The sequence below is a fragment of the Chelonia mydas genome, chromosome 9 (genome assembly GCF_015237465.2).
Source record: "Chelonia mydas isolate rCheMyd1 chromosome 9, rCheMyd1.pri.v2, whole genome shotgun sequence".
NCBI lineage: Eukaryota > Metazoa > Chordata > Testudines > Cheloniidae > Chelonia > Chelonia mydas.
Window position 1 is genome coordinate 104,614 of NC_057855.1, and position 18,430 is coordinate 123,043.

Sequence of the window (18,430 nt, forward strand, 5' to 3'; positions counted from 1 at the left end):
CTTGTGCACGTCCAGCTTTTCTAAATAGTCCCTAACCACCTCTTTCTCCACAGAGGGCTGGCCATCTACTCCCCATGTTGTGATGCCCAGGGCAGCAGTCTGGGAGCTGTCCTTGTTAGTGAAGACAGAGGCAAAAAAAGCATTGAGCACATTAGCTTTTTCCACATCCTCTGTCACTAGGTTGCCTCCCTCATTCAGTAAGGGGCCCACACTTTCCTTGGCTTTCTTCTTGTTGCCAACATACCTGAAGAAACCCTTCTTGTTACTCTTGACATCTCTTGCTAGCTGCACCTCCACGAATACGGACCCTGGACTTCAGAAAAGCAGACTTTGACTCCCTCAGGGAACTGATGGGCAAGACCCCCTAGGAGAATAACATGAGGGGGAAAGGAGTCCAGGAGAGCTGGCTGTATTTTAAAGAATCCTTATTGAGGTTACAGGGACAAACCATCCCGATGTGTAGAAAGAATAGTAAATATGGCAGGCGACCAGCTTGGCTTCACAGTGAAATCCTTGCTGATCTTAAACACAAAAAAGAAACTTACAAGAAGTGGAAGACTGGACAAATGACCAGGGAAGAGTATAAAAATATTGCTCGGACATGCAGGAGTGAAATCAGGACGGCCAAATCACACCTGGAGTTGCAGCTAGCAAGAGATGTTAAGAGTAACAAGAAGGGTTTCTTCGGATATGTTAGCAACAAGAAGAAAGTCAATGAAAGTGTGGGCCCCTTACTGAATGAGGGAGGCAACCTAGTGACAGAGGATGTGGAAAAAGCTAATGTACTCAATGCTTTTTTTGCCTCTGTCTTCACGAACAAGGTCAGTTCCCAGACTACTGCACTGGGCAGCACAGCATGGGGAGGAGGTGACCAGCCCTCTGTGGAGAAAGAAGTGGTTCGGGACTATTTAGAAAAGCTGGACGAGCACAAGTCCATGGGACCGGATGCACTGCATCCGAGAGTGCTAAAGGAGTTGGCGGCTGTGATTGCAGAGCCATTGGCCATTATCTTTTAAAACTCATGGTGATCCGGGGAAGTCCCGGACGACTGGAAAAAGACTAATGTAGTGCTCACCTTTAAAAAAGGGAAGGAGGAGGATCCTGGGAACTACAGGCCAGTCAGCCTCACCTCAGTCCCTGAAAAAATCATGGAGCAGGTCCTCAAGGAATCAATTCTGAAGCACTTAGAGGAGAGGAAAGTGATCAGGAACAGTCAGCATGGATTCACCAAGGGCAAATCATGCCTGACTAATCTAATTGCCTTCTATGACGAGATAACAGGCTCTATGGATGAGGGGAAAGCGGTGGACGTGTTGTTCCTTGACTTTAGCAAAGCTTTTGACACGGTCTCCCACAGTATTCTTCCCAGCAAATTAAAGAAGTATGGGCTGGATGAATGGACTATAAGGTGGATAGAAAGCTGGCTAGATTGTCAGGCTCAACGGGTAGTGATCAATGGCTCCATGTCTAGTTGGCAGCCGGTATCAACTGGAGTGCCCAAAGGGTCGGTCCTCGGGCCAGTTTTGTTCAATATCTTCATAAATGATCTGGAGGATGGTGTGGATTGCACCCTTAGAAAGTTTGCAGATGACACTAAACTGGGAGGAGAGGTAGATAACGCTGGGTAGGGATAGGATACAGAGGGACACAGACAAATTAGAGGACTGGGCCAAAAGAAATCTGATGAGGTTCAACAAGGACAAGTGCAGAGTCCTGCACTTAGGATGGAAGAATCCCATGCACCGCTACAGGCTAGGGACCGAATGGCTTGGCAGCAGTTCTGCAGAAAAGGACCTAGGGGTGACAGTGGATGAGAAGCTGGATATGAGTCAACAGTGTGCCCTTGTTGCCAAGAAGGCCAATGGCATTTTGGGATGTATAAGTACGGGCATTGCCAGCAGATCGAGGGACATGATCGTTCCCCTCTATTCGACATTGGTGAGGCCTCATCTGGAGTACTGTGTCCAGTTTTGGGCCCCACACTACAAGAAGGATGTGGAAAAATTGGAAAACATCCAGCGGAGGGCAACAAAAATGGTTAGGGGTCTGGAACACATGACTTATGAGGAGAGACTGAGGGAACTGGGATTGTTTAGTCTGCGGAAGAGAAGAATGAGGGGGGATTTGATAGCTGCTTTCAACTACCTGAAAGGGGGTTCCAAAGAGGATGGATCTAGACTGTTCTCAGTGGTAGCTGATGACAGAACAAGGAGTAATGGTCTCAAGTTGTAGTCGGGGAGGTTTAGGTTGGATATTAGGAAAACCTTTTTCACTAGGAGGGTGGTGAAACACTGGAATGCGTTACCTAAGGAGGTGGTAGAATCTCCTTCCTTAGATATTTTTAAGGTCAGACTTGACAAAGCCCTATCTGGGATGATTTAGTTGGAGATTGGTCCTGCTTTGAGCAGGGGGTTGGACTAGATGACCTCCTGAGGTCCCTTCCAACCCTGATATTCTATGATTCTATGATTGATTCTATAGCCTAGTGGTTAGGGCACTCAGTTCAATCCCTGCTCCTAATCAGGGATTAAACCTGGGTCTCCCACATCCCAGGTGAGTGCCCTAACACCGGGTAGACTGGGACACACACATGTACAGTTAGCAGCCCAAAATCCTGACCTGCTTCTCCTGGCTGTCTTCTGTGCAGTTTAGGCCTGACAGCATGCATACTGGATTGGGCCAGGCAGCTGAAATAGGCTGAGGATTGCCTAGTTTGAGAATCCTGCTGGCTTTTAGGTGTGAGCTAGGGTGCCAAGCAACTTGGTGCCCTCAGGACTTAGGCAACTTTGCACATGCACACCACTTATAGGGTGATGTGGCAGCTGAGTGATGGTTTTGTGAATGTCAGTGGTGCCTAAATGTTGATACCTTTGTGCCTTTAGCCCTTTGTTCCTAAATGTTGCATCTGACAGTATTAGAATGAATGTGGCTAAAATAAGCCTGCCTTATCAAGCAATCCATATTGCTCTGTATAACTGACCTGCCTCCATCGTTAGTTACCACTCTACGAAATTTTTTTGTCATCTGCAAATCTTACTCACAATGATCTAATATTTTTTCCAGATCATTGATAAGATATTGAATAGCATTGGGCCAAGAATACATTGTTGTGTGACTGTGACGCTCTGTACCTCGGGGGAACCCCCAGAACCCCCATGTTCATTCTTGTAAAATGATTGTGTAGTGTCCAATACAAAGTTTGTCATGTCGGGTGTCTTCGGAAGGCTCATGATGCACTGAGCATTGTTGTTATAGTTATGTTATGAGTTATAATTTCATGTATATAATTATGAGGCTGAAAATGTAGCCTCATGGCTTAAAGCAAGCCCAGACAAAAACTCTCCAAGAGCAGAGAGACAGTTCACACCTCATCAGGGCAGGTATGGGACAAACCAAGCTCAGCTTCACAAGAACAAAAGACACTGGCTTAGGCAGCAACAAAAGAATCTGTTAGATTCTCGAGGGAGTCACCCCCCTTCCTTTGGTCAGTTTGGAACTGTGAAGAGGTAATGCTCACCTGACTCTGAAGGGGGGAGGGCAAAGCCAAGAGGGAAGAAAGGACACGATAAAAGGGAGAGAAATTTGCCATGCTCTCTCTCTCTCTCTCTTCCACTAACGTCTACAGACATCACCACCAAGCGACTGAAGCACTGATCAAAGGGGAGAGCCTGGCTGAAGAGCAACCAGCCAGCCTGTGGTGAGAAGCATCTAAGGGCTTGTCTACACTGGCAATTTACAGCGCTGCAACTTGCTTGCTCAGGGGGGTGAAAAAACACCCCCGAGCGCAGCAAGTTTCAGCGCTGTAAAGCTCCAGTGTAGATAGAGCACCAGCGCTGGGATGATACTGGACTAGAGAGATAATACTAGATTAGACACTGGACATGATACTGGACTAGATAGATCACTTGGTCTGATTCAGTATGGCAATGCCTATGACCCTGTGACTTTAACAAGATCACTCTTTAACAGCACAGGCTCTTTCATGGTGAAGTAAGGTTACAGCTGAATTGTGAGGCTCCCAAGCATGGGCAGCATGTGAACCGCTGGCTGGGGAGGCCAGCTCCAGCCCCGCCCCTTCCACCTGAGGTCTTGCCCCTTACCCCTTCCAGAATCCCCCCACCCCAGGTTAGCCCATGCAGCCCCAGCCCTAGAGCACCTGGCTGGGACCGCCGCACTGGGGGAGCCGCAGAGGCAGGCCTGGGGTCAGAGCTTTGGCAGGGCCATGCCTGGCTGTTTGGGGAGGCACAGCCTCCCCCAACCTATGATACCCGCCACCCATACTCCCAAGTTATAGCCTTAATTAAGAAAGAGTTCATATTGTATTATAAAATGCTAAAACTCTATTATAATTTATCATAATTTCAATAAATATAACAAATAAACATGTTACATAGGGGAAGGTGCACCATAGTGCAGATTAGTTGTCTACACAGTCCTGTACCCTTTCTCCACCAATGGCTAATGCCAGAGGGTCAGAGAGAGAGAGAGACATAAACTTTCTATAATGCACCTAATTGTGCAAGACTGCATGTTTTACTTTGACAGAATATTGTAAGATGTCCTAACTGGTCAGAAAGGAGATGGGTATTATTGACGTTCATGCTCAGTACATGATGTAAACCTCATTCCCACCTGATGATCTCAGTTAACAGACTACCAGGGCAACCCAGTTCTATCAACACAGAGTCATGTAAGTTCAAGGTGTGGTTTAGCTTCTGTCTGAAAAATGATTTTCCAGACAGGTCCACTGACCTCAAACTATGTTTCTAGAGTGTTTTCAAACAGCCTGGAAATAAAAACCCTATGTTCTCTGCTCTTCTTACCAGAGTAACTTTCCCCAGCAGCTGGCACTAGGCCATACATCTTTCCAGCTATGTAAATATCAACTTCATCCACACTTACAGCATCACTTTCTTTTTTCTGAAAGGCAATGAAATTAATGAGTTGTGTGAAAAGAAATCTTTCCTAGACACAGTGATGACACACATCTAGTTCAAGCATCTCTCAGAGCAAGGATCCAGGAGGCACAATATCAGCTGCCTCATCCTCTATCACCATAAAAATGAGTCCTGGCCCAGTAAAAATAATACTCCCAGGTCTTACTCCACAGTACAATCAACTTTAATCAGATTCTTCAGCTGGTTGTGGATAAGCTGAAGTGATTTTTCTGTCAAATCATACCCATAAATTTCAGAATAAAACCTAATAACCAGACAGATGCAAAAATGCAGACATGCAATCTCAGCAGCAACAGATTTAACCCTTAGGACACACTGGCCAGTGTTAAGGAGTTAAGAAGGTTAGATAACTAGAGTCATTGGTGATGCTATGGTGGGAAGGCTTTTGGCCACTGAAGGTATGTTTACACAGCAAAAATCCCCCGTGGTAGTCAGGCCTCAGAGCCCAGGTCTATAGATTTAGGCTTGTGGGACTCACACCATGGCACAAAAAATAGCTGTGTAGATGTTTGGGCTGGACCTGAAGCTTGGGTTCTGAATCTCATGCCCCTATCCGTACTTCAGTGCTCAAGCTTGAACATCTACAAGACTGTTTAGTTGATTTAGTTGGGGATTGGTCCTGCTCTGAGCAGGGGGTTGGACTAGATGACCTCCTGAGGTCCCTTCCAACTCTGACATTCTATGATTTTTAGCACTGTAGTGCTATCCTGTAGACCTGGGTTCTGAAACTCACTGCCGCAGAGTTTTTTGGTCACGTAGACATACCTTGGAAGGCCCAGTCAGATTATGATTTTTGCTAAAGTGAGTTTCAACAAGTCCCATATCCTTTTGACAGAAACTCCTCTCCTCCATGGCATTCCTCTTCCATTTTCCCACCACTAGTCTTGGCCACGTTCTCATGCTAGCCCTTGGATGGTGGATCACAGGGAGCCCAAAGCAGCCCTGTGTTCTGACATGGGGGTGAGAATTAACTGGGAAGACATAAGAGCTTGTTTTCACTGCAACAGTTAGCTTCAGTTAGCACACTCGAGCCACTGTACTTGAGCTAGCCTCGCTCGAGTGAGAATGACCACACTTCAAAACAGCACTGGAGTTACACATAGTGATTGGATTAGCTGCTTCTGAGTTGTTGTAACTCAAGCTGTTGCATCCTTTCTCCATTACTAGCTCCAGCATCAGCACTGCTTGAGAGCTTCAACCCCTCCACCCTTGCCACATGGGCCAACCAGTTCACGTTTAGAGCACCATTTAACTTGAGCTCGGGATTTTTGCATGTGGATAGGAGTCGAGTTAGGGGTAACACTTGAGTTACAACTCATGGTAACTGTGCTATAAAGACACACCCTTAGCTGTATTATTGGGTCATGGGACATGTCTCAGTCTCAACAGGAACAGGACACGGTGGACCTCAGTTTTATTATTGATGTTTTAGCAAGTTTCCTCTAAAATGGACAAATACAATAAGACTGAACTCAAATTCAACTTCAGATTGCTGAAGAATTTATACAGAGGCCATTATTACTTATTTAACTGTAAAATAAATTCTGCCCCATGGATAGTTTCATTGAATTTCTGTGTGTAATCTAGTGGCATTCTTCTCCCTTCAAAGCAGCACAGTGGCCATAGTCAGGGTAGCTGCAATTTAATATTGGATGATAGAGGGAGATGCATCTTTTTAAATAAAGTGAGTACATAACTAATCTTGTTTGTAAGTGGCACCGATGGAGTTCTGCTGATAAAGGATATATGGATACATAATATTGTAACAAATCTACAGCCACCTAGGGCTTCACAGCTATCACAATTCTGCACCTCGGAATTATTCAGAACTTTACAGTGGTAATAGGGATAAAACTCAGATATTCACGTCTTTCCCATAGCTCTTAAGCTAAATAAATTTCTAAATTTTTTCTTGTAAAACAAATTGTGTAATCCTCATGTAAGATTGCATGATCTTAGACTAATAGCATATATTATACAAGTCACAACTGCATTTGATGCTTACCAGCATGATAGAGTGGGATATGACTATCAAATTGTGAAGACTATTTTGTACCTGTATTTAAAATACTGGCATTGTGGCTATGTTAGTTTGGATCTACCATGGAGCAGCCTGTTATGTAATATTCTAGACAGCCACCTTGCCCACAAAAGGCATTTGACACCTTGCTGAAGGACCACCACAGAGCCATCAAGGTTAAAAATCTATTGACTTTGACTCTCAACTACTTGCATGGAGCAATGGAATTTCTACACAGAGGCCTACAGAGTGAAAGCAGGACAGGCAAGCACACTGGTGTATTTGGAAAGCAGGACAGGCAAGCACACTGGTGTATTTGGAACTTCAGCTGGCACAAAAACAGAGGATCTAGTTAAGAGCAGGGTTCTGCTCTGTATAGGGGGGCCAACCATTGCTACATGTAAGCAGGACTGCAGGAGAGGAGCGCAGGAGGGCTCTGCACAGCCTGAAATACTGACAAACCATGGACTGTACAGACAAGGTAAGCCCAGACTAGAGAGGGTGTGCCTTGGGACTTTTGTTATTTAAAAAAAACCTGTAACTTTCAAGTGCTTTAAGAGTAAAGTCACTGTGGCATAGGTATTGGAACCAGGGGTGCAGCCACGCCCTGGCTGGAAATGGTTTCCATTATAGACAGGGTTTACAGTTTAGTTCAATGGCTCTCAGCACCCCCACTATAAAAATTGTTCCAGCACTCCTGCACAGTTGTTAGGAAATTCTTTTTCTAAGCCTCTGTTCTTTGCTGTCCTGCCATGTTGATCCCAAAAGGGTTAAACAAGTATGCCCATAGCCTAAATAGAACTGGGGGGTGAGGGGGCACATATAAGCAACTGGGGCGCTCAGGAGGTCTCAGACTCTGATTCTGGATTATAGGGCAGCTAGGCAGCAGTACCCATGTTAAAAGAAAGGCATCAGACAAGAGGTGTGAGCCCAGGAGTATGCGCTAGACTGCCAGAGCTAGAAATAGTTACTTGACTCTCCCAAGATCCACTTGGCTTTGAAGCACATGGGATCATGCCATTGGGGCCACTTACAACAGACTGGGAATTTTACAGTGTGGTACTGGGCCAGTTTTTAACAAGAAATGTATTGACTGGTAAATGATAACATTAATCTATGTAGTGTGACAGAAGGTCTGAAGTCTGCCAGTAATCTACATCCCATGGCAAAGAAAAATTGTGAACAAATTTAAAAAAAAAAAAAAAAAAAAAAAGGAGTCTGGATGAGTTGGATAAAGCCAGACAAAATTATCCGTGAACTGCTGTACCTGTTGTCAGCAGGTAAGCATTTGAAAGGCAGCTATTAATCACTGTTAAAGGACTTTCTTTCTCTCAGTGTCAGACCACCTGTTGGAGGGTGGAAAGGCAATTGTTTGCCAGCCTCAGTGTTTGTGTATTTATCTTTAAAATATTTTGAGAAAATAGAAGTGCAACAGATATCAGAGGTTAAGAAATAGGAAACAGATATCTCTCTGGACACAGTAGCATGAGATACTCACCCCAAAATCTCAGGCCTCTACCACAAGACCTCCAGAGAATCCTCTATAATCTCCTGGATTTACCAGCCAGTGCCTGCTGCTTACATACAGAACCAATGTCACACAATTGAGTAGTTCTGATTCTATCCAGCAGAGGACAGTTGTCAATGTACTCATTAACTAATGCATTACAATATATTTCATAGTCAAGAATCAGTATGGTTCATACAAATCATGGTAATAAACTCACCTGGATCATTTCCATACACTGTTCTGTTGTCTTGGCTGAAACACACTGGATCTCTGGTTTCAAGTTCTTTTCTTTAAAGGCAACAGCCATTTCACTACATTTCCAGATCTCCTCAGTGAGCACAACGCACCATCGCAGGCTTTCTGGTAACCCTGCATTAAATTTGAAAGAAAATAATAGGGATTAAATGTAATAGATGTAAACATGTATATATTCTGCTCATTACCATACACCTGGGCCCCTCACCTTATTAAAAATGCACACTTAGAAATGAACACAACGGTAGTAAACCTCACAGTACAAAATAAAGAGGGCTGGGGTGTAATGAACATGAAGACGATTCTTTACTGATACTTATGGCACAGACAGACCGCATGGTTCTCTCTAGCTCCTACACTAAGAAAGCACTGCCCGTGCTGCTGTATGGTTCCACACAGGGTCTCCCTAACCACTGGGCTAGACTTAGCAGCCACGGAAGGAGCTGCTGACTACACTACAAGTCCACTTGCAGAGGGTGGATAAATGACTCCTGCTACTGTTGCCCTATCCAGTGTGCTACTGTGACACCAACAGACCCCGGTCGTCAGTGGGCAGGACCTCTGAAGCTTAGTGCATGGGCCTCTACTGCATGAGCTAAAAGCCAGCTGGCTGGTAGCTAAGGCTGTAGAGCAGACTTATTTTCTCTCTCTCTCTAAGTGGTCTTGGTACCACTAGATGGGACAGAACACCACACCCAGGAGGTGTATGGATTACACTATCTCAAAAGGTAAACCATAGGCCAGCCTGAACAGATGCATCTGGTGTGTTCTCAAGGCCAACTAATTCTGGAAAACCAGCAAAGCAGACAAGTTCTGTAGGCAAAGGCTCCATTACTGAAGATGTTCTGGGTTCTGAGAAGTGAAAGCAAACATGGTATCAGGTGGTCCAAGCTGCCAGGAAAGCTCATTTTCTAGTATAGGGATTTAAAGAATATTCTGTATCATAGGCGCCGACTCCGGCTGGAGCACCCATAGAGAAAAAATGGAGGGTGCCGATCACCCACCAGCAGCCCCCCTATCAGAACCTCCACCTCCCCCCAGGGCCTCCAGCCCGTCAGCTGGCCCTGCTGATCAGCGCCTCCCCTCCCTCCCAGTGCCTCCTGCCCGCTGCAATCAGCTGTTTCGCGGTGTTCAGGAGGCTCTGCGGGGAGGAAGGAAGAGCGAGGATGTGGCGAGCTCGGGGGAGGAGGCAGACTGGGGCAGGAAGAGGTGGAGTGGGGGTGGGAAGAGGCAGGGTGGGGACAGGACAGGGACGGTGGGGGGCAAGCCCTTGGGGGAAGGTGGGGCGGAGCCAGGCGCAGAGCTAGGGGTCAAGCAGCCACCAGCACATTGGAAAGTCAGTGCCTATGTTCTGTATTATAATTAAGGATGCGACTCTGTCACGGAGGTCATAGAATCATAGAATATCAGGGTTGGAAGGGACCTCAGGAGGTCATCTAGTCCAACCCCCTGCTCAAAGCAGGACCAGTCCCCAAATAAATCATCCCAGCCAGGGCTTTGTCAAGCCTCACCTTGAAAACTTCTAAGGAAGGAGATTCCACCACCTCCCTAGGTAACGCATTCCAGTGCTTCACCACCCTCCTAGTGAAAAAGTTTTTCCTAACATCCAAACTAAACCTCCCGCACTGCAACTTGAGACCATTACTCCTTGTTCTGTGATCTGCTACCACTGAGAACAGTCTCGATCAATCCTCTTTGGAACCCCCATTCAGGTAGTTGAAAGCAGCTATCAAATCCCTCCTCATTCTTCTCTTCTGGAGACTAAACAATCCCAGTTCCCTTAGCCTCTCCTCGTAAGTCATGTGTTCCAGTCCCCTAATCATTTTTGTTGCCCTCTGCTGGACTCTCTCCAATTTTTCCACATCCTTCTTGTAGTGTGGGGCTCAAAACTGGACACAGTACTCCAGATGAGGCCTCACCAATGTCGAATAGAGGGGAACGATCACGTACCTCGATCTGCTGGCAATGCCCCTACTTATACAGCCCAAAATGCAATTGGCCTTCTTGGCAACAGCAGCACACTGTTGACTCATATCCAGCTTCTCGTCCACTGTAACCCCTAGGTCCTTTTCTGCAGAACTGCTGCCGAGCCATTCGGTCCCTAGTCTGTAGCGGTGCATGGGATTCTTCCGTCCTAAGTGCAGGACTCTGCACTTGTCCTTGTTGAACCTCATCAGATTTCTTTTGGCCCAATCCTCTAATTTGTCTAGGACCCTCTGTATCCTATCCCTACCCAGCGTATCTACCTCTCCTCCCAGTTTAGTGTCATCTGCAAACGTGCTGAGGGTGCAATCCACACCATCCTCCAGATCATTAATGAAGATATTGAACAAAACCGGACACAGGCCCAACCCTTTGGGCACTCCAGTTGATACCGGCTGCCAACTAGACATGGAGCCATTGATCACTACCCGTTGAGCCTGACAATCTAGCTTTCTATCCCCCTTATAGTCCATTCATCCAGCCCATACTTCTTTAACTTGCTGGCTGGAATACAGTGGGAGACCATAACAAAAGCTTTGCTAAAGTCAAGGAATAACATATCCACTGCTTTCCCCTCATCCACAGAGCCAGTTATCTCCTCATGGAAGGCAATTAGGTAAGTCAGGCATGACTTGCCCTTGGTGAATCCATGCTGACTGTTCCTGATCACTTTCCTCTCCTCTAAGTGCTTCAGAATTGATTCCTTGAGGACCTGCTCCATGATTTTTCCAAGGACTGGGTAGCCTCTGGGCCAGCAGCAGCAGTTTGGGTGCATGGGAGGGGGCAGGGGAAGGAGGTGCAGGGAGCTCGGGGTGGGGGGGCTCCCCAATTCCCACTGGCATGGCTCTGCAACTCCTAGGCGGAGGTGCCAGGGGGCTCCATGCGCCCCCCGCAGCTCCCATTGGCTGCAGTTCCCGGCCAATGGGAGTTGCGCAGCTAGCGCTTGTGGCCGGAGTAGCCCCCTGGCCCCTCTGCCACCTAGGAGATTCAGTGACATGTGAAACCTGGTAGACAGCCCCTGTCAGCCCCACCAACCGGCCCCCCACAGCACCAGCAGGGGTCCTGGGCCGCACACTGATGCTCACCCCCCCAGCACCAGCAGGGGTCCCGGGCCACCTCCCCCAGCACCTGCAGTGCCCCCAGACCACCCTCCCCCTCCCGCTACAGCACCTGCGGTCTCCCACCCAAGTTTTAGGTAGGAGTATGTAGTAAAGTCATGGACAGGTAACAGGCCGTGAATTTTTGTTTACTGGTTGTGACCTGTTTATGACTTTTACTAAAAATGACTAAAATGTAGCCTTAATTATAATCTATAGTCTGAGGCAGGAGTGGCAGAAGGCTCCTAAAAAGTGAGAGGGCCACCAGCATCAGAAACATGGCCCCCACACCCACCCCTTCCCCTGAGGCCCTACTCTTGTGCTGTCCCTTTCCCCGAGGCCCCGTCCCCACCCTGCCCCTTCCCCCAAGACCCCACCCCCTGCTCACTCCTTTCCACCCCTCCTGCCCCCCCTCGCTCACCCTTATGGCTGACAAAAAATGATGGGGCCATGGCCCGCTGGCCACCCCTATTCCAGAGCTCCTGGTCTGAGACCCAGAGCCTTGGTCCCACTATTGTTAATGTATTTTCCTCACAACACTGGTAGGAAAGTGCTATGAAATACCCATTTAACAGATGGGGAACAGAAGCACAGAGTGGCTAAGTCTCTTGCTCAAGGTCACACAAGAGTTCAATGGTGGACATAGTGTAGGACATGAAGCCAAGCCCTACACTGGTGTTGTAACCACCTCCATCCTCTCTTTATATATAAGCCAGCTCTATACCACCCATTCTCTGCCTCTTTGTTGTAGGCAATAAACTGTGGATGGGACAGCGCATGGTCAAAGTACACTTCAGTCTGGAGATCCCTGGTTGCTTTAAGGGCTGTGTGTGGTTGTTACAAACCAGCACAATTTAGAGCAGTCCTGAGGCTGCTCGTTCAGTCTGGATTAAGGTTTCAGCATTCTAGGCCTATGCCTAGGGCCCTAGTTCATAGAGTCAGATTCTGGGATCAGAATCTCAGCTCTCATTAGAAAAAATAATATTTTTAGGATGCATGGGATGCAAAGAAAAGCTTGACAAATCTGAAGGTAACTAATGCCTACCAAAGTGTGCTAGAACAATGGCTTCAACAGGTGTGAGCTGCCTCATTCCTCTTACTCTGGAACCTGCTGCCACTCCAAGAGAGACTGAGCCATGGTGTTGGGTCAGGGCCCTAGTGAGCCCATGCTAAGTGTGCCCAGGGCTCCAAATTACCTTAATTTGGCCCTGGCTGTTCCAAATTAGCCTAGGAGCTGAACCACTTTCCTGGCCAGCCACTGAAGAGAAGGGAAAGAATGGAAATGTGAGACACACACACAAAGGGCACAGAGCACTGCTACAAAACACCTGAGTCCTGAAAATGCATTAAAACATCTCATGCATTTGGAAAAGGAGCTTCTTTGTTTCTGCAGCTGGGGTGAAGTCTTCTAGAAAGAAATAAATTAGTTTCTGTCAACCAATTAAAAAAATGAGCCATGATTAATTGTGCAATTTAAAAAATTAATCATGATTAATCACGTGATTAATCACACTGTTAATAATAAAATACCATTTATCTTAATATTTTTGGATGTTTTCTACATTTGCAAATATATTGATTTCAATTACAACACAGAATACAAAGTGTACAGTGCTCACTTTATTTTTGATTACAAGTTTTTGCACTGTAAAAAAACAAAAATAAATAGTATTTTTCAGTTCACCTAATACAAGTACTGTAATGCAATCTCTTCATCATGAAAGTTGAACTTACAAATGTAGAATTATGTACAAAAAACCTGCATTCAAAAATAAAACAATGTAAAATTTTAGAGCCTTTTAGTCCACCCAGTCATACTTCTTGTTCAGCCAATCCCTCAGACAAACAAGTTTGTTTACATTTGCAGGAACTAATGCTACCCTCTTCTTGTTTACAATGTCACCTGAAAGTGACAACAGGTGTTCTTAAGGCACTGTGGTAGCCGGCATCGCAGGATATTTTCGTGCCAGATGTGCTAAAGATTCATATGTCCCTTTATGCTTCAACCACCATTCCATCAGACATGCATCCATGCTGATGACGGTTCTGCTCAATAACAATTCACAGCAGTATGCACACATGTTCATTTTCATTATCTGAGTCAGATGCCACCAGAGGAAGGTTGATTTTCTTTTTTGGTGGTTTGGGTTCTGTAGTTTCTGCATCGGAGTGTTGCTCTTTTAAGACTTCGGAAAGCATGCTCCACACCTTGTCCCTCTCAGATTTTGGAAGGTACTTCAGATTCTTAAACCTTGGGTTGAGTGCTGTAGCTATCTTTAGAAATTTCACATTGGTACCTTCTTTGTGTTTTGTCAAATCTGCAGTGAAAGTGTTCTTAAAAAGAACAACATGTGCTGGGTCATCATCTGAGACTGCTATAACATGAAATATGTGGCAGAATGCGGGTAAAACAGAGCCAGGAGACATACAATTCTCCCCCAAGGAGTTCAGTCACAAATTTAATTAACTCATTATTTTTTAATGAGCATCATCAGCATGGAAGCATGTCCTCTAGAATGGTGGCCGAAGCATGAAGGGCCAACGAATGTTTAGTATATCTGGCACGTAAATACCTTGCAATGCCGGCTACAAAATTCCCATGCGAAAGCCTGTTCTCACTTTCTGGTGACACTGTGACTAAGAAGAGCATTATCTCCTGTAAATGTAGACAAACTTGTTTGTCTTAGCGATTGGCTGAACAAGAAGTAGGACTGAGTGGACTTGCAGGCTCTAAAATTTTACATTGTTTTATTTTTGAATGCAGTTATGTAACACACAATAAAAAACCAACATTTGTAAGTTGCACTTTCACAACAAAGAGATTGCACTACAGTACCTGAATGAGGTGAATTGAAAAATACTATTTCTTTTGTTTATCCTTTTTACAGTGCAAATATTTGTAATAAAAATAATATACACTTTGATTTCATTACAACACAGAATACAATATATATGAAAATGTAGAAAAACATCCAAAATATTTAATAAATCTCAATTGGTATTCTATTGTTTAACAGTGTGATTACAACTCTGATTAATTGAGATAATTTCTTTTAATTGTGATTAATTTTTTGAGTTAATCGCGTGAGTTAATTGCGATTAATCAACAGCCCTAGAATAAATTTTCAAGCACTGAAGGAATAAACCTGCTAACAGAACATAATGTAGTGGAACCAAACAGTAGGACAAATCCTGCCATTCTTACTTAATCCTTATTCAAGCAAAAGGCCCACCAAAACAATGAGAACCCATCCCATTAGTTTGCCTAAAGGACAGCAGAATTTGGAGCTGTATGTTTCACATGTTTCTGGCTACAGTATGATACTTAACTGACTGAAATGTGGGCACTCAGCATATCAAAATTATACAAAACAAACCCTAAGTGGTCCAGGAAAAAGAAAAGGAGGAGAAGCTGTAAATGAGGGAGTCTTTTCAGGCAACAATACCAACCCCTCCCACTCATATGGGCAAGATGGGTCTACTTTTCATGCAGTTTGCAATGAAGCTCTGCTGGCTCCAAATTGCAGTTTGGGGATTTTTAATAGGAGTTTGTGGTTCAACACAGAGGCTACAATCATTAATGTGGAGAAGGAAGACTGTAGTGCCAGGTGCTCAGGTACCACTGAGAGGGGCATGCTGCAAGAATCAAGATAGAATAGGAAAGAAACCATGAGATCTCATCACCAGTCAGTGTACATTTCAGGACTTGGGAACTACTGATGTAGTTAACACAACACAAATCGGCACATTTGTGCTGCCCCACTTGCAAGTATTGTGCATTCTCAGGGCGGTGCAAGGAGGTTTCACGCCCTAGGCGAAACTTCTACCTTGCGCTCCCCCCCCCACCCCCCGCAGCAGCTCCCCGCCCCACCCCTACCCTGAGGCGCCCTCCCCACCGCCCCCTCCCTCGGCCCGGGGAGCCCCCCCTGCGGCAGCTCCCCACCGCCCCCTCCCTTGGCCCAGGGAGACCTCCAGCGGCAGCTCCCCGCCGCCCCCTCCCTCGGCTCAGGGAGCCCCCCCTGCGGCAGCTCCCCGCCGCCCCCTCCCTCGGCCCGGGGAGCCCCCCCGTGGCAGCTCCCCACCCTAGCTCACCTCTGCTCCGCCTCCTCCCCGAGCACGCCGCCACTTCTCCCTCCTCCCAGGCTTGCGGCACCAATCAGCTGTTTGGCGCGCAAGCCTGGGAGGGAGAGAAGCAGAGCGGCGGCGGTGCTCAGGGGAGGAGGCAGAGCAGAGGTGAGCTGGGGTGGGGAGCGGTTCCCCTGTGCGCCGCCCTCCCCCCCCGTTACTTGCTGCAGGAGGCCCTCCCCGCTCCCTCCTGCCCCAGCTCACCTCCGCCCCCAACCACTTGGCACCCCAAGCGACCGCCTAGTTCACCTAGTGGTTGCACCGGCCCTGTGCATTCTGTCTCAGGGCCAGGGATAGATTACAATTAAACGGAGCATCAGTCTAAAATTCAAGGGTCCTGTCTCTTTGGTCTCCCTCTGGTCTTTGTACTGAGCTCAGTGATCAGCACTCTGCTTTCTATGCCCACCCTTTGGAAGAAGAGCCACATCCTGATCAGTTCGCTCAGCACACTGAGCTCCTATACCCTGGTAGGTGGATCCTTGAAGCAGTGTTTCATGATCCCAAATTCAGAGTGGTCTCCTCTCCCACTGCAGTGTGATGTTTGGGTCTTCATGCTCCAAGGATTCTCCAAAAGGTCAGGATGCAAACATGAATTCAAACAAAATAAAGGTGGTCTCTCTTGTAAGAGCACCTCTACTTGTGATTACAGAGGCAAATCCAAAGGCCCAACTTACTGCTGAGATCGCAGCTCAAGCCTTGCATGGCATGCATATATTCGTCACCCAGCCAAGCCTGGTAGTTCTGATTTGTGATTTGAACCAATTCTGTGGTGGTGTCTTTGAAGAGAAGATTCTTTGCATTGTAAGCAGCAGAATCAAACATCTGAAATCTTTGCTGTAACATTAAGGAAAGAGAAAGTGTCTATAAGGCAAACACACCTTTATCTAATGCTTGGTCTACACTTAAAAAGTTAGATTGACATGGCTCCCTTAGTGAGGTGTGTTTAAAAAAAACATACCCCTGACTGACATAGCTCTACTGACCGAAACCCCAGTGGAGATGCAGCTATGTTGATTGGCAATGCTTCCATTGATACAGCTACTGTTGTTCGGGGAGGTGGCATCTTTACACTGATGGTAAAACTTCTTCTGTTGGCATAGGCTGCATCTACACTATGGGGTTATACCTGCATAGGTACGCCAACATGGCTATGCTGATATAATCTTTGTATTATAGACATAGGTCATGTCTACACAACTGCAGCACAGCTACCAGGCTGCTACTATATTACTGTAGTGCCACAGAGTAGATAGTTCCTACATCAATGGAAGAGGTTTTTCCACTGATGTAGGTAATCCATCTCTCTGAGAATCAGTAGCCCGGTTGATGGAAGAATCTTTCCGTCAATCTAGCTGCATCTACACCAGGGGTTAGGTCAAACTAACTATGGGGCTTAGGGTGCAAAATTTTTCACAGCCCTGAATGAGTTGCTAAGTCGAACTAAGTTGTAGGTGTACACCAGGCCATAGCCTAAGTAATGTTTAAGTCTGGGGTGAAAAGATCCACATAGTTGGAAATCTTGGCATTAAGGGCACTATCTCACTTGTACCTTCCCAAGCCATAAACAATTGCCCCTCAAGAAGTTCAAGCCTTTTTCAGTCTCTTCATATCTGGGGGCAAAGATAGTGGTGTGAGACCACCAGCCACATTTTGTGGCTGAAATCCATCTTTAGGCCTGATCTTCCCAGTTGCTGAGTGCCCTCCACTCCCATTTAATTCTCACTGAGCTGAAGGTGGTCAGCATCCCACAGGATCAAGCCCGGTGGGTGGAAGGGCAACTAAGAAAACAGTACAACAGACACCAAAAAACGTAATCCACCTGCCCCTGCTTAAGCATCTGGAAGATGAGTGACCCATCGGTGTCAGGTCTGACAACAACAGCATGAGCTGGGACTCGGGCCAGGTGGCATTTCCTCCAGTCTGTAACCTCAGCTGTGCTGCCATCGCGGCAGAGAAGCTGGAAGTCCCTGGAGTGAAGCTCTTGGGCCCATGAGGAAGGAGTCTGGCCTGAAATCAAATAGAACACAGTTATGAAACAGCCTTCAGAATCACACTGATGGACACAGAGCTGCTGATGCATCTGTCTCCCTCTGACCCTGCTCTACCCATCCAGCCACACTATTTCTAAGGTACCTAATCATATGAGCCGCAATTCTCCACTACATTCTGCCTGATTTTCCCAACAGCTGCATAAAGCAGGAGGAAAGCTGGCTTAACTGGCTACCCGAGAATTCCCCCTGTCTAAGGGTGCTCTCTAAGAGGTGAAGAACCACCAGAGCGGCTGTAGGCCACCCTATCACCTCGTATTCCCCAATGTATAGTTGGGGGGAAATATATTACGGTTGAAGCTATTCCTTTGGCTTCATATATAACCCTATGAGACTGTAGGCAGTTAAACATAAATTAGAACAGCGTTCAGGCAGCTCTGAATTATGCTGGGGACCACAGCAGTGCTGAGATGGTCCTAAAATCCAGGGGCCAC

At 46.5% G+C, this 18,430-nt stretch overlaps 1 protein-coding gene across 1 annotated transcript in view; it reads right to left on the minus strand.

Moving 5' to 3' along the window:
* Nucleotides 1-18,430, minus strand: part of MELTF (melanotransferrin) — an 84,434-nt gene that overhangs the window by 29,649 nt on the left and 36,355 nt on the right. Inside the window, exons 7-10 of the mRNA XM_007066608.4 lie at nt 17,768-17,955; nt 16,623-16,782; nt 8,706-8,857; nt 4,824-4,920 (exon numbers count right to left, since the gene is read on the minus strand). Of these exons, the coding sequence (XP_007066670.1) occupies nt 4,824-4,920; nt 8,706-8,857; nt 16,623-16,782; nt 17,768-17,955 (597 nt within the window). The remainder of the gene's footprint in view (nt 1-4,823; nt 4,921-8,705; nt 8,858-16,622; nt 16,783-17,767; nt 17,956-18,430) is intronic.